The 12,843-nt window shown below is 40.6% G+C and overlaps 1 protein-coding gene across 2 annotated transcripts in view; it reads right to left on the minus strand.

The window, feature by feature from the left end:
• The window catches only part of LOC125716632 (nuclear receptor subfamily 5 group A member 2-like), a 41,645-nt gene extending 33,075 nt beyond the window's left edge, over nt 1-8,570 (minus strand). Inside the window, exons 1-4 of one of the 2 annotated variants that reach the window (XM_048989174.1) lie at nt 8,393-8,570; nt 5,642-5,773; nt 2,569-2,687; nt 859-1,000 (exon numbers count right to left, since the gene is read on the minus strand). In XM_048989174.1, coding sequence (XP_048845131.1) covers nt 859-1,000; nt 2,569-2,687; nt 5,642-5,773; nt 8,393-8,459 — 460 coding nt within the window. In that variant the 5' untranslated portion in view covers nt 8,460-8,570. Of the gene's footprint in view, nt 1-858; nt 1,001-2,568; nt 2,688-5,641; nt 5,774-7,929; nt 7,974-8,392 lie in introns of those variants that run through there. The other variant, XM_048989175.1, reaches the window with a different exon arrangement.
• Between the last annotated feature and the right edge of the window lie 4,273 nt (nt 8,571-12,843).

The raw sequence follows: 12,843 nt of genomic DNA on the forward strand, positions 1-12,843 counted from the left end.
AAAATGACAGCGGTGGAAATTCCGCCCTCAGGCAATTTACAGTTAATGGTAATTTATTAGATTACTACAACTTTTCTTTGGGGTAAGGGAAAAGACTTCAAAAAGCATTAATTTCTTGATGCGTCTGTTGAAAAAAGTTACATTAAACAGTTGAATACATTCCTGTCATGAATTAATCCAGGGGACCAGCTCAGGATCTCACTACTTGGGGCATGTTGATCCCTTGAACATGACGAAATTTCACAATAGTATGAGAGAAAAACGCTAATATAAGCTTAAATTTTAATAGAATTTACATATTAACCGAAAGCAAGTAATTAAAGGGAGAGGGAAATAATTAAACACTGTTCTGTAAGTCTAGTACCAAACTTTTCCAGAAATCGCTCTATGCACTAGAATTTCGCTCTGGGTTTAATAAAGTTCATTCAAATGCTGATTCTAATTCCAGAAGACTGGAATGACAACACAAGCGCTACATAGCCCAACGGCCATATTTGCGTATTTTGTCAACATATGGCTTCCATGCCCATATGTACACTAGCGGCCAAAATTGAGGAAAGACTTCCAGTTTTTAGAGATTGCAGAACTTTATTCTAGTTAGTCCAGTCACCTATTCACTCATCCAATGTATGATTTTGCAAACATTCGTTGATTATTTAGAGACATCGCCGCCGAAATTAGTGTAGTAATTTTTAAAGCGCAATGCTGAAAATGCTAGTTCTCTCTATCATTTTGGCCACTAGTGTAGGCATTATGATCTATGGTGATGTACTCTTAGTGGACAGTATTACATGGGAAGAAGGGCCCCCAGTACCCCAACCGCCTCATCGCAAGTGGCCTGCAGCAATGTGGTCTTACCTTCCAGCTTCATGCCGACCGTCAGGCACTTCTGAAATCGACAGTAAGGGCAGCGCTTCCGTTGCGTTTTGTCGATCTGGCAGTTCTGGTTCTCAATGCAGGTATATCTCTTATTGTTCTGAACGGTGCGCTTGAAGAAGCCCTAGGGGTGGGGGGGGAGAGCGAGACACGGGGATCTTCAGACACCCACTCGTGCCCACGCACACACACACCCGAACGTGCTTGCTGTTTGTAAGGAATGCTAAAGGGCTCTACCGGTGCACAAAAACTAGCTGCCCGGAGCAGAAACACCTCCTGGACAACAATCCCATGAAACAAGGCTGTTTTGGGAGTGCCAAGCTGCTAGTGCACCTCAAAAAGCACCAAACATATTTCAATCCAGAATCAGACACATGCAATCACACTTTTCATCACAACAAAATATTCACTATATTCATATATTCAAAATATTCATATCGTATGCCTGCTGTTCTTCTGCAAATAATGCTACGTTTGAGTTTTTGAATTTTTATAAATGTCCCAAATATTGTAGGCACGTTTAGAATAAGAGTTATCCATCTTGGTATGTTCCTACAGGTGTGAGTTTATACAAGAAAAATCCCGAGAACCTTCTTTCTTGTGTGCTTTAGATCAGATGAACATCAGTCTAATTGTGCTGACTAAACAAATAAAACATAAAGTACAACTGTAAATGTTTACAGGATTAAGGTCCCACAAGATCATAATCCAGTAATTCATAATCAATAATCCAATGCTTTTAAGTGCTCGATTAAAATGTTACAATTTTTCCAGGAGTTGATCCATTTTAATACCTGAGGCAAGCTGAAAACAGTTATTAGACAGAGGGAAAAAATGCACGTTATAAGGTCTTAAAATTTTATGTCACGGAGAAACAATCTGTTTCTAAAATAAGTAAAAGAAAACTTTTAAAAGCGTTCTGCACCTCAGGGAAGACTGAAGGGTAAAACTTACACCCAAAGCACAATTTGTACAGAAATGCATATAAATAACTGTAAATATATGGTGCATCTGTCTAAACAGTAAAATACAGCTTTGACTATGATCACAGACTTACAGATATGAACTGTATGCTATTTTAAACATAAGGACATTCTACTAATCTTTAATAATCAGGTTTTGATTGTATGAAAAAAGCATCCAGAGTCTGTGCTGTATGAATATATTTGCCAGGTTACAGAGAAATTATCGAGTAATACATGACAGCCCAAACTCCATACGGTGCGTTGTGTGTTTAAATAACCCATGATAATCATATTTAATGGTTTAGCAGACACTTTTATCCAAAGCAACAAATAATTGAAAGCAAAGGCAGACAATCCCTGCAGCAACTGGGGTGATAAGGATCTTACTCATGGGCCTAACAGGGAAATCGCTCAGCTGACCTTAGGATTTGAATTGGCGCCCTTCCAATCACAGACACCACAGCCTAACAAGGTAAGCCACACACACCAATCAAGCTACTGCATCAATGGGGTAAAACGCAAATGGTCCTACCTTCTGCGTGGACAATCCTGAACAAAGATAACACTTCATCTTTACTCAAATTCTAGATATATTCTGCAATGCAATTTTCAATAACGGAAATGGAAAATAGTTCCAATTTTAACGGTGAAGCAGTATGTCAAATTCTGAGAAGCTATTCCTTATGTTAAAAACTACAAGGCGCAATGCAGTATGAGAATGCCGTACCTTACAGCTCTCGCAGGTCAGCAGCCCATAATGATACCCAGACACCTTGTCTCCGCACACGGGGCAGATCTCGTCCATGTCTTCATCATAGCCGTACTCCATCATTTTAAACTGGGAGGCTGGGAAAATGTACAGGCGCTCTCAGGCAGCAGAAAAGTGCTCACAGGGGAGGGGGGACAGACGGTGGGACAGGGCAGGGGGGACAGACAGTGGGGCAGGGGGGACAGACGGTGGGACAGGGGGGACAGACAGTGGGACAGGGCAGGGGGGACAGATGGTGGGACAGGGCAGGGGGTACAGACACTGGGACAGGGCAGGGGGTACAGACGGTGGGACAGGGCAGGGGGGACAGACGCTGGGACAGGGCAGGGGGGACAGACGCTGGGACAGGGCAGGGGGGACAGACGCTGGGACAGGGCAGGGGGGACAGACGGTGGGACAGGGCAGGGGGGACAGACAGTGGGACAGGGCAGGGGGGACAGACACTGGGACAGGGCAGGGGGGACAGACGCTGGGACCGGGCAGGGGGGACAGACAGTGGGACAGGGCAGGGGGGACAGACGCTGGGACAGGGCAGGGGGGACAGACGCTGGGACCGGGCAGGGGGGACAGACAGTGGGACAGGGCAGGGGGGACAGACGGTGGGACAGGGCAGGGGGTACAGACACTGGGACAGGGTAGGGGGGACAGACGGTGGGACAGGGCAGGGGGGACAGACAGTGGGACAGGGCAGGGGGGACAGACAGTGGGACAGGGCAGGGGGGACAGACAGTGGGACAGGGCAGGGGGGACAGACAGTGGGACAGGGCAGGGGGAGACTTTATCCCTCCACTAAATGGCCAATCATGCTCATGGTTTAAAAGCTTAATTGTATCACTGAGTCATACTGGGTTTTAACAACAAAACTTGAAATGCATGGAACAACAGAATATGAATCCACTTGCAAATTAAAGTAAATGTACTACGGCTTGAAGACACTGATCGGGTGTGAATTTAAGGAAAAAAAACAATTGTAAGCTATATTATAACTATGCAACATACATGTAATTATATTGCAGTAAAAAATTTTCCTTAACTTTGAAGAATATTTTAATATATCCCAAAACAGACAGTAATACTTAAAGACATATAAACGTTAGGAAAAACTGGTCTCTGCATTCATGTCATCACAGAGCACTCGCACAACATACATCTCCCGAGCTTCATTGCAATAAAAAGTTTACCAGTTGCGGGATTCCGGAGTGAAAGTAATGTCCAGTGCGTGAGAAAAACATTTATTCTATTTGTTCGTATATTTTATTAAACTGGTGAAATTGGCTAAAAGTAACAGGGATGCTTTAATGGTGAATTAACGTGCTGAACTTCTGAATGCTAAAACGAATGAATAAATGGATCAGGCCAGATCTTAATATTTTACAACTTTCAAATTAACAATTAACGAATAGCGATACTCCGGTGTACAGGTGAAAGGAGCGGGAAATTGAAATTAAAGTTACATTTACATTTTTTTATTCAGTTACTTCATTGCAAAAAAAACTCCCAAACAAAACTCATATTCCCAAACAAAAGAAAATAATTTCTTCTCCGTCTCGTAAAACTGCAATAAGATTTTAAATTATTTATTTAACAATAAACGGCAGTTTAATTTAACGATAAACGACGAGTAATTCCAAAATCCTTAAGAACAATTTTCGTGTTTTGGAATACATTTAGAGTTGCATTATGATTTATCATATGAACTGGGTTTACCTGGGTATTTCGTAACAAAATTTGTAATTAATTTAGCCAGGCTTCTTTGTTAATGATTACGTTTAAATTCTCCCAAGCTGCAAAAGATTTTGTGAACGTACTGTCTTTAGTGTACGATAAATACCGACATGCAATTACGTTTATAACTGTTGCGCCCACAGCACGGAATCAAGCGAATTTCGCAGAAATCGCACCGCACGAGCAAAGGTAATCAAACAAAAGAAATCGCAGGCAAAATACTAATTTAATGAATGCGACACGTTACCGGCTTGATTGCCGATTTTACTGCTGAATCTCTAGTCCCTGAAAACTCTCATTTTCTTTTTCCTAGTTCCAAAATAATACTAATAATAATAATACTAATAATAGTAATAATAATAGTTCCATAAAGTCCTGCAGACCACAACACGACTACTCGGAAAATAAATGTTCCTGCAGATTCTTCTCTATCAGGCTTTGGCTCGGACAGGGGTCTGAAACGTTATTACGGAGAGTAAGATTCCTGCGTCCCAAACTCTTTGCGAAATGTGGACGAAATAAAAAAAAAATTATATATTCAGCTTCAATTTAATAAAAACTTGAATTAGGAAAGTCGAGTAATACTGTGGAAATAATTTTGTTATGCACCTAGATACTCATTCTTCCGTTATATTATGCGCAATAATAATGCCATTCGTGCTTTCCACTTTCATTAAATTCTAAAATACTTTAGCTTACTCATAGAGTTTCTGCCAGTCTATTATTTCACCGTGAATGTAAAACTTGCCCATCTTCATTTCAACAGGTTGTTTAAATAATTTGCCCTCGGCATTTTTACAAAACAGAGCTCATTTTAGCAAATAATTCTGTGGTCTTGTGACAAACAACTGCACTAACTGGTGTATATTTATATTAATTATTAGATACATACCAAGGAACTGACATGCAAATGTCTGTTGAGATAAATTATTTATATAGTAATGAAACGCATTTATAATACATTATATTTTAAAAATAAAATTACTTTATTAAAAAAAAACAAGCTAGCAACGTATAATTCGTTATGGATGAATAGCAATCTAACACATGGATGTTTAAATACATTTATTGAGAGTTTTCTGGATAATATAATTTTACAAATCGCATGTTTTCTCCTCTGATTGCATATTATGTGACACTTTCAACAGTATCCTGTAGCCTTTTTAACATTATCAGCACATTCCAAAGTTATTCGCAGTAATAGGACTATCGATGAAATAATTTGAGGCTTAATCCGTAGTATTGTTTATAACGAGAGGATCATTTCTCACGTTTACGGCCCATTATCGTCCCCCCCCCATCTTACCTTGTACGTTGCTGTGCACGTGCCCCTGCTCCCCATGCGATCGCGTGAGTCCAAGCGATTCACTTTCGACTTTGGGCAGCATGACAGCGCTGAAAATCGGAACGAGGGTCTCAGCTCCGTCCGGCAGACCACCTGGAGGCGAATGGTACCATGCGGAGTCTCACATACGAAAAGTCCTGTGAAGTCCAGCGTATTGCTAACCTGAGCTGTCAGCTGGATTGAAATCCGACCGCAAAGCAAACCCTAGGAATGCATGTAACGGACATCTATTAAATATAATTTTGTCACCAAGAACTGTCTTCGAAGACTGAAAGCAGAATGCTGTACGAATTAAGGCGCCTGCTAAAAATGCATCAGGAGGAAAAATGCGGCCAGATTTATTTTCGCAGTTGTTTCCCTACGCCAGAAATTAAACGTCTTCTCTTGCAAGGTGGACGGAGAAAAACGAAGTGCTTTCCCAGTGTCACGTGGATGTTCATTAACATTAATCAGAAAGCTAGAGAGAAGTGTGCGGAACTTGACTGTTGCTGGAAACACACCCCTCCGCGCCTTTTATCTGACACTATCTGCGACGGGCTCAGTTCAGAACTTCAGAACCTCTCCTGCTTGCCTTGTTTACTCAGCGCTGACACCGCCCGGTCCAATCAGCGCTCCGGTGGGTGGTCTGACATCACACTTCTGCCGGCCAATCGCGCGTACAGACAAGCGTGCAGTATGTCCTACATTCATTTCTTATACGCCTTTAGTGCAAAATAAAACGATGGGTAGTAATATGTCGGGGAGAAAAATACTGCAATAAATGCGACTAACTGAAATGAAGCAAAAGAGGATTCTTTTCTATGCAAGATAATCTTAAACTTTCATTAAAATAAAAACTATATAATTACCAAACATTTGAAGGATATTGACGCTATTATTGCACTTAGTAGGCTATAATTACAAGTTCAAAGGAACAGGCCAAAGCAGGAATAACATTTTTTTCAAAGTTGTCAGTGGAAAGACAAATTTATTCGGTTCTAGAATCACTGAGTTGTTATACAGTTAGAGTTATTTCCATATTACTAATTTTTTACATTTTTGCGGTTATAATTAACTATTGTGCAACATTTATTATGTGCATGTTATATTTAAGGTCTGGCTTTTCTGAATTACAACAAAAACATTTTACCGCAACGGTAATTAAATCTCGACAAATTTAAAACAGGAGGAACGACTTTCTTTGTAATTCTGTAAGTTCTCGGTCAAATTTGTCTTTATTGTAACAAACAAATACTTCACAGTAGACGTATTTATTCATTGAAACCTTAAAGATTATGATAAAAAATTGACTTAATCTAAAAGACAGCTAATTATATCAGAATTCTGCATGATATAGGCCTACATAATAATTGACCAAACGTATTAGGCTAAGCGGTATCATTCCAAAGCAGGAATAAAGATATACTCCTGAAATTATCATTATTTTAAAGTAATTTGTGTGCATGCATATGAATGTATTTTGATGCATTTTTGAAACAGACTGTGGCAGATGGAAAGATTGTAGCACCCGTGATTTTTGTCCAGCTATTTTTTATTGTTTCCTTTGCGTAGGTCACAGGCATAAAGAAATCGAACATAAGAATGTAGTAAAGTAAACTTCCCTTAAATTTACGTTAATATTGTAAAGCACAAATATAAAAAAATAAGACTAAAGAATAAATAATACAAATTAGCTTAAATGTAAAAAAAATGAACATGTTTGAAATGTAGCCTACTTCAAATGCCTGCAAATTGTGCAAAGACGCGGGAGAATTTTTCAGTTTTCGTCCCTTTTAATTGTCGTAGTCCGGGCTTTTAGAAGTATTGTCTATAAATCTATTTTTTATACAGTTCGGGGGAACGCAAATCTGATGGCCATGAAGTACCGCATTATTAGTAGACTCAAAACTGAAGCCAGAAAACTAAAAAATTAGACAACGCGGTTACAGCTGGGATAACATAATGCCGCAGTCACATTTCGCAAAAAATATGAACAACAGCCAGTGTTTGTCATCGAGAATTTTACATAAACAAATATCGAAATGTCCAGATAATACATTCCTCAGGCGTGGCAAATAAATATAAAATAATGCCAGAAATACGATACTAGATTTCTCTATATTATAGTTACCATTAGTAACGACTGATAGGTTCTTTGTAACAGTTAACTAAACTAAGGAATTTAGAGTGACAGCTATCTACTGTAAACATTCCAGAATTGCCCGGGCTACCCACAAAATAATGTAATAATGATATTGTTAAAAACTTACGTGAGCTAAGGAAGTTTGGCAAAGTGCTGAGTGAGCGGGCCTAAAACTCTCCAAACTGGTACTTTACCTCGTTTAAGAGAATATCCACACGCAAGGAAAATGAAGCTTCCTTTGCGTAAGAAAGGAAGCAGGTGGATTGATGTTTATCAATTTTATACAATTTCATACACACCTTTATAATAGTGTTTATACGTTGTTTACGAACCATGCAGTCATAATAGCCTAATTAACAGAGTATTTTTTTTGTATATGTATCCATAATCGGCGTATTTTACAACATTCACACATTCGTCCAGCACATATATATATATAAATTGTCATTATGACACTATGGTATGTACTGAAGAATCTCAGGATGAGATTTGGTTTGTCCGAATTGTTTGGGTTTAAAGCTGAATGCTCCCCAACAGCGCGAAATCATCATAACCTATTAGTTGTTCTTATTCGGCCAATAAACGCTTACCTAATTCCGGATGATCTTCATTGATAAAATCCTCTCCGAAGGGACATTTACAGCTTGCGGACTTCATTGCTGTGTCCTCGCAAAAAACCGTCGCGTGAGGTCTATCATGATTGAAAAGTCAATCACAACTCTCAGCTCCGCTTCGGACAGCATAAAGACTTCGAGCGCCGAACTGAAAGAGAGGTTCGCGATCTCAATGAAGCCCTGCATGGACACAGAGGCTGATAAGCCGTTTGAGCAGAAATGCTAAGGGAATGATTAACTGGTGGTGGAGAATATAGAGGAATTGCTCTACTAGTCAATATGTACAGCAAGTTGGATGTCCTTAGCTGTGCTGGGGAGTCGCATGGCAACGAAATACATAAAAAATAACACCCGAGTACATGCTTGAGCATGAACAGTTAATAAACGCACAATTAATCTGTGATATCCACTTACAATATGTTAACATGCCTAAATCTAAACACACAATATACAACCACAATCTGTATGATGGATGCTTAGAGAAAAATCCTCAACATCCCAACTTGGTCACATTAAGAACATCAGGGTGTCTTAATTGACACAGATATTACATTATGGAGTTCATATTAAAAGGGGGTTTCTTGGTAAATGAGCAGTATTAAGAATGTCTTGTGGATGGATATGACAGAGTAAAACTGGGTACAAGTGACAAGAAGCTGGATATCTGTAAGTTTTACTTAGTAATCAAGAGCAATAGCCTGAAGTTGAATGAGTACAACTAGGGTTCATTCTCCTCGTTTGGCGCTGGACCCTCGGCTCCATGGGGCCTGTTTGTCTACCTGTCGTCCATGTTAACACGCCGGCGGATGGGCGGCGCAGTGGCGCAGTGCATTGTGGGATTCCTCCCACAGTCCAAAGACATGCGATTGGGCGAACTGGTGTCTCTAAATCGTCCATTATGTATGAGTGTATGTGTGCCCTGCAATAGACTGGCATCCCGGGTGTTGCTATATCTGCCTGGGATAGGCTCCAGGCCCATCCACCCCCCCCCCCCCCCATGACCCTGTGCTGAATAAGTGGTTGGAAGACGGATGACAGTGGTGAACAATAAGAAGCAATAAAAGACACAAAGAATCGCATCATTCACCCTGAGGAGTTTGGACTAGTTCCTAACCAGTAATAGCACAACAATAACATGATACTTGATGGGTCCTAATATAGAACCTTTGATCATTCTGACACTCCCAATGTAAAAGGAAACATCAGACACTCACAATTCCAGAAATCATTATGAAGTTACCTCTTCACTTCATTAAACCTCAACGAGGACTTTGCTCTTGTGTTATATTTATTGGTGTCAAATGCTTAATTCAGTTCTATGTTTTTTTTTCCCTCCAGGGTCTGTTCTGGTTGGACTGCTGCACTTGGACAAAACTAGCACTGGATGCAAGAGCCACAATTAAATTAATATGCGTAGAAGATGTTTGCTTGTTAGCGATTTATCAATGACAGTTTAGATATGCGAAGCCAAATGTAAACAGTGAAGCAGATGTGCTAAAATATTGAACATGTGGAGCAGCTGATCAGAGAAAGTAGCGACAGAAAATATTACCCTGAACACAAATAATCAAAATGTTCTTTTGTTGTCCTGAATGATGGCGCACAATGAAATGTGTCTGCTAGTGTCATTAAGGCAACCCGAGTGTATGATAAAAAAAATAAATGATTTATGACTAACAGACAAATAGTTAACATTTACTCCGTCATAATAAGATTAAGAATCACAGAGATCAGGTAGCGATGCATGAAGACGACTAGGGAGCTATGGCACTCTGGTACTGATGATCAGTCAGATTTAGGAACATTTATTGCGGCTCTTTGTAAGAAACTGTTAAAAAATAATCTTAGGTCAAACAATACCTGAAACAGCTGTATTATTTTGTACATATTTTTGTTATATAAAGTATAGTACAGTTTTGAGAAAGGTATTCAATTTATAGAAATGAAATGCATGACATTTTCTCTGCCTCATAATGTGGAGTCGTGGCAACAAGTTCAATCTCTCTACACAAGAATTTGGTGGTTTACTTTAACACTTTAGAGATTACTGTTAAATGGCTTCTGTTTCAATTGTTTTGAAATGAGGTAAATAAATTTTTTATCTTCTCAATCTACAAATGATGCCATTGCACCTTGTAATTTATTGCCATTTCCAGCCTTTTAAGCTTTTAAATGCCTTTTGCACTGATTGTCCGTATTTATAAATGAGATGCATGTTATACAACAGATGCATGTCTGGCAAAACAATCTATCCTACCTTAATAGATTGTGTACCATATTCCATCCAGGATAGCCGGCATCCCAGCAGCAGATATTCTGGAAGATCTCAAAGATTAAATTTCATGGTGGAAGTAGCTGAAAACAGATTTTACACTGATACAGTTTCAATAAAATATTATTGGTTTAGTCTTACGTTAAATGGGGTCTGCTTAACATTTGTTATTGTGTGCATATTTTTCTGTTAAAATCTGATCACAGTCTGTAACAACATTCGGAAAGGAGAAAAAAAGAAGTTCAACATTTGGGTAGATAGGGATGCAAAGTTTGAAGTACATATGGTGAGGAGGTGACAGTTGGCTCGAGAGGGCTGGGCACGCCAGCTGGAGATGAGCAGTTGCCTGTGCTTCTCCTTGTGCGTTCTGCGTGGGGGGACCACCCATGGTCTCTCTGTGAGAACCTGCCTGGTGCCAATCAGGACATGAGGTGTTCTGTGGCGAGACACCTGTGTCTACAGCGGCGGGCAGCTCTTGGGACTCTGCTAAAGATGGGGCATGAAAATTGCCTCCGATGCACAAGGCGTCTGTTCTACGAGGTGCCCATTTTCCAGAGGCCCTCAAACCTCATTAACGATGTATTACACTGTCAGAAAAAGCACCAGTTAGTACCGCTGCACCTTCACTGAGAATGTACCCTCAAGGGTCTGCCAATTGTACCATAACTGTGGATCAATGTACCTCTAATTTAAGGTACAGAAATGGGGAATATATTCATGTCGTTTTTACCTGAGGGAACAAAACTGTACCAGAGCTGTACCCTAATTTTTCTGACGGAGAACTTACTGCTACCTACCTGAACAAAATAGCATTCAAAGACACATAGTTGTCCTCACAACATATACATCTATACCACCATCACTCTGTATCATTGTTTCATCATGGGTGTAAATTATGGGCGGGGTGGGGGTTGTAACCTCCCCAATACTGAAGACCAGCCAATACAACTCCCTTAAACGGCACCTCAACCCCTCCCAATACTGAACTCAAAGTTATGCCCCTGTGTTTCCTAACTGAAAATTTCTTATACTGATGCAACATCCTGCATTTTTGGTAAAGGTATAAGCTTTAAAATTGCCTACGCACCGCTGTTCTGGCAATGGAGCTGAACATATGGCTTTATTTGTTCAGTTGTCATCACTGGGCTGGTCTGGAGACTCATATATCCCAAGTTATTTTCCCCCAGCAAGCGAGCTCCTTTGCTTTGGCGAACGCTGGTGTCCTACCAATTTAAACATGTGCATCCACAGATAAATGCTGCCTGCAGCGTGTATCTCAAAATACTTTGTCTGTGACCGAGCAATTAAGGACTTAGGTGTGGCAAAGGAAGAATGTGGAAATCTTATCCATGCTGAAGTAGCCCACACCCTGTCGTCTTGGCTTCCTGTAGATGCCAAACAGTCCTGCGAGCAGCGCCGGACTCTGCGTGATTTACTTCATTGTTTGGCTCTGCTTGTATATCCCCGAGGGACCCGGGTCGAAAGCAGATTCCAGCCGTCTTCTCCGCAGCATGAACGAGATCACGTGTTTCTCGGATCACCTTGGAATCCTCCGGTCTTTCCTATAGGAACTGATCTCGTAAATTTGCTTGTCTGTAAGTTTTAATCATTATATGCGGCCTTAACGATATCAGTTACGTTGCGGGTAGTTTGTTTTTTACAGACATCTGATTAACTAGCAACTGTGCTACATGTCAGTTAAACTATTTTGTCGTAGAGACAGCTCAGGTTAAGAGTTTCGCTAAACAGCCAGATCACTTTTGGGAACTTTTGGATTTCTATCATCAGACTACATGCTGCCCTTAGAGTCAAGCTCATGCAGACATCTCCATATGGGACATAAGAACAGAGGGTAAGTGCGGGCCCTGATCTACCTGACCTGCCCCCCCTCCCCCCACCCCAATGGTTTTCCTGAGTGGAACCTGGAGCTAAAAGCGGAATGGGTAATGGATTTCCTGGACATGACTGTATCAATATGTTTAACATGTCCTTTCTTTGACAACGCGCCCTTCCACCCTCTGACATCCCATAAAACACATCATCGAGTCCTTCCTCCTCGGCCTGCAAAACCGTCGGTGGATCTTCAGAGAGATGTCGCGCCGGACGTCGCTCCACGCCGAGCTGGCCTGCCTGTTTCCTGCATCCACGGCCCTTA

Source organism: Brienomyrus brachyistius, chromosome 21 (assembly GCF_023856365.1).
Source record: "Brienomyrus brachyistius isolate T26 chromosome 21, BBRACH_0.4, whole genome shotgun sequence".
NCBI lineage: Eukaryota > Metazoa > Chordata > Actinopteri > Osteoglossiformes > Mormyridae > Brienomyrus > Brienomyrus brachyistius.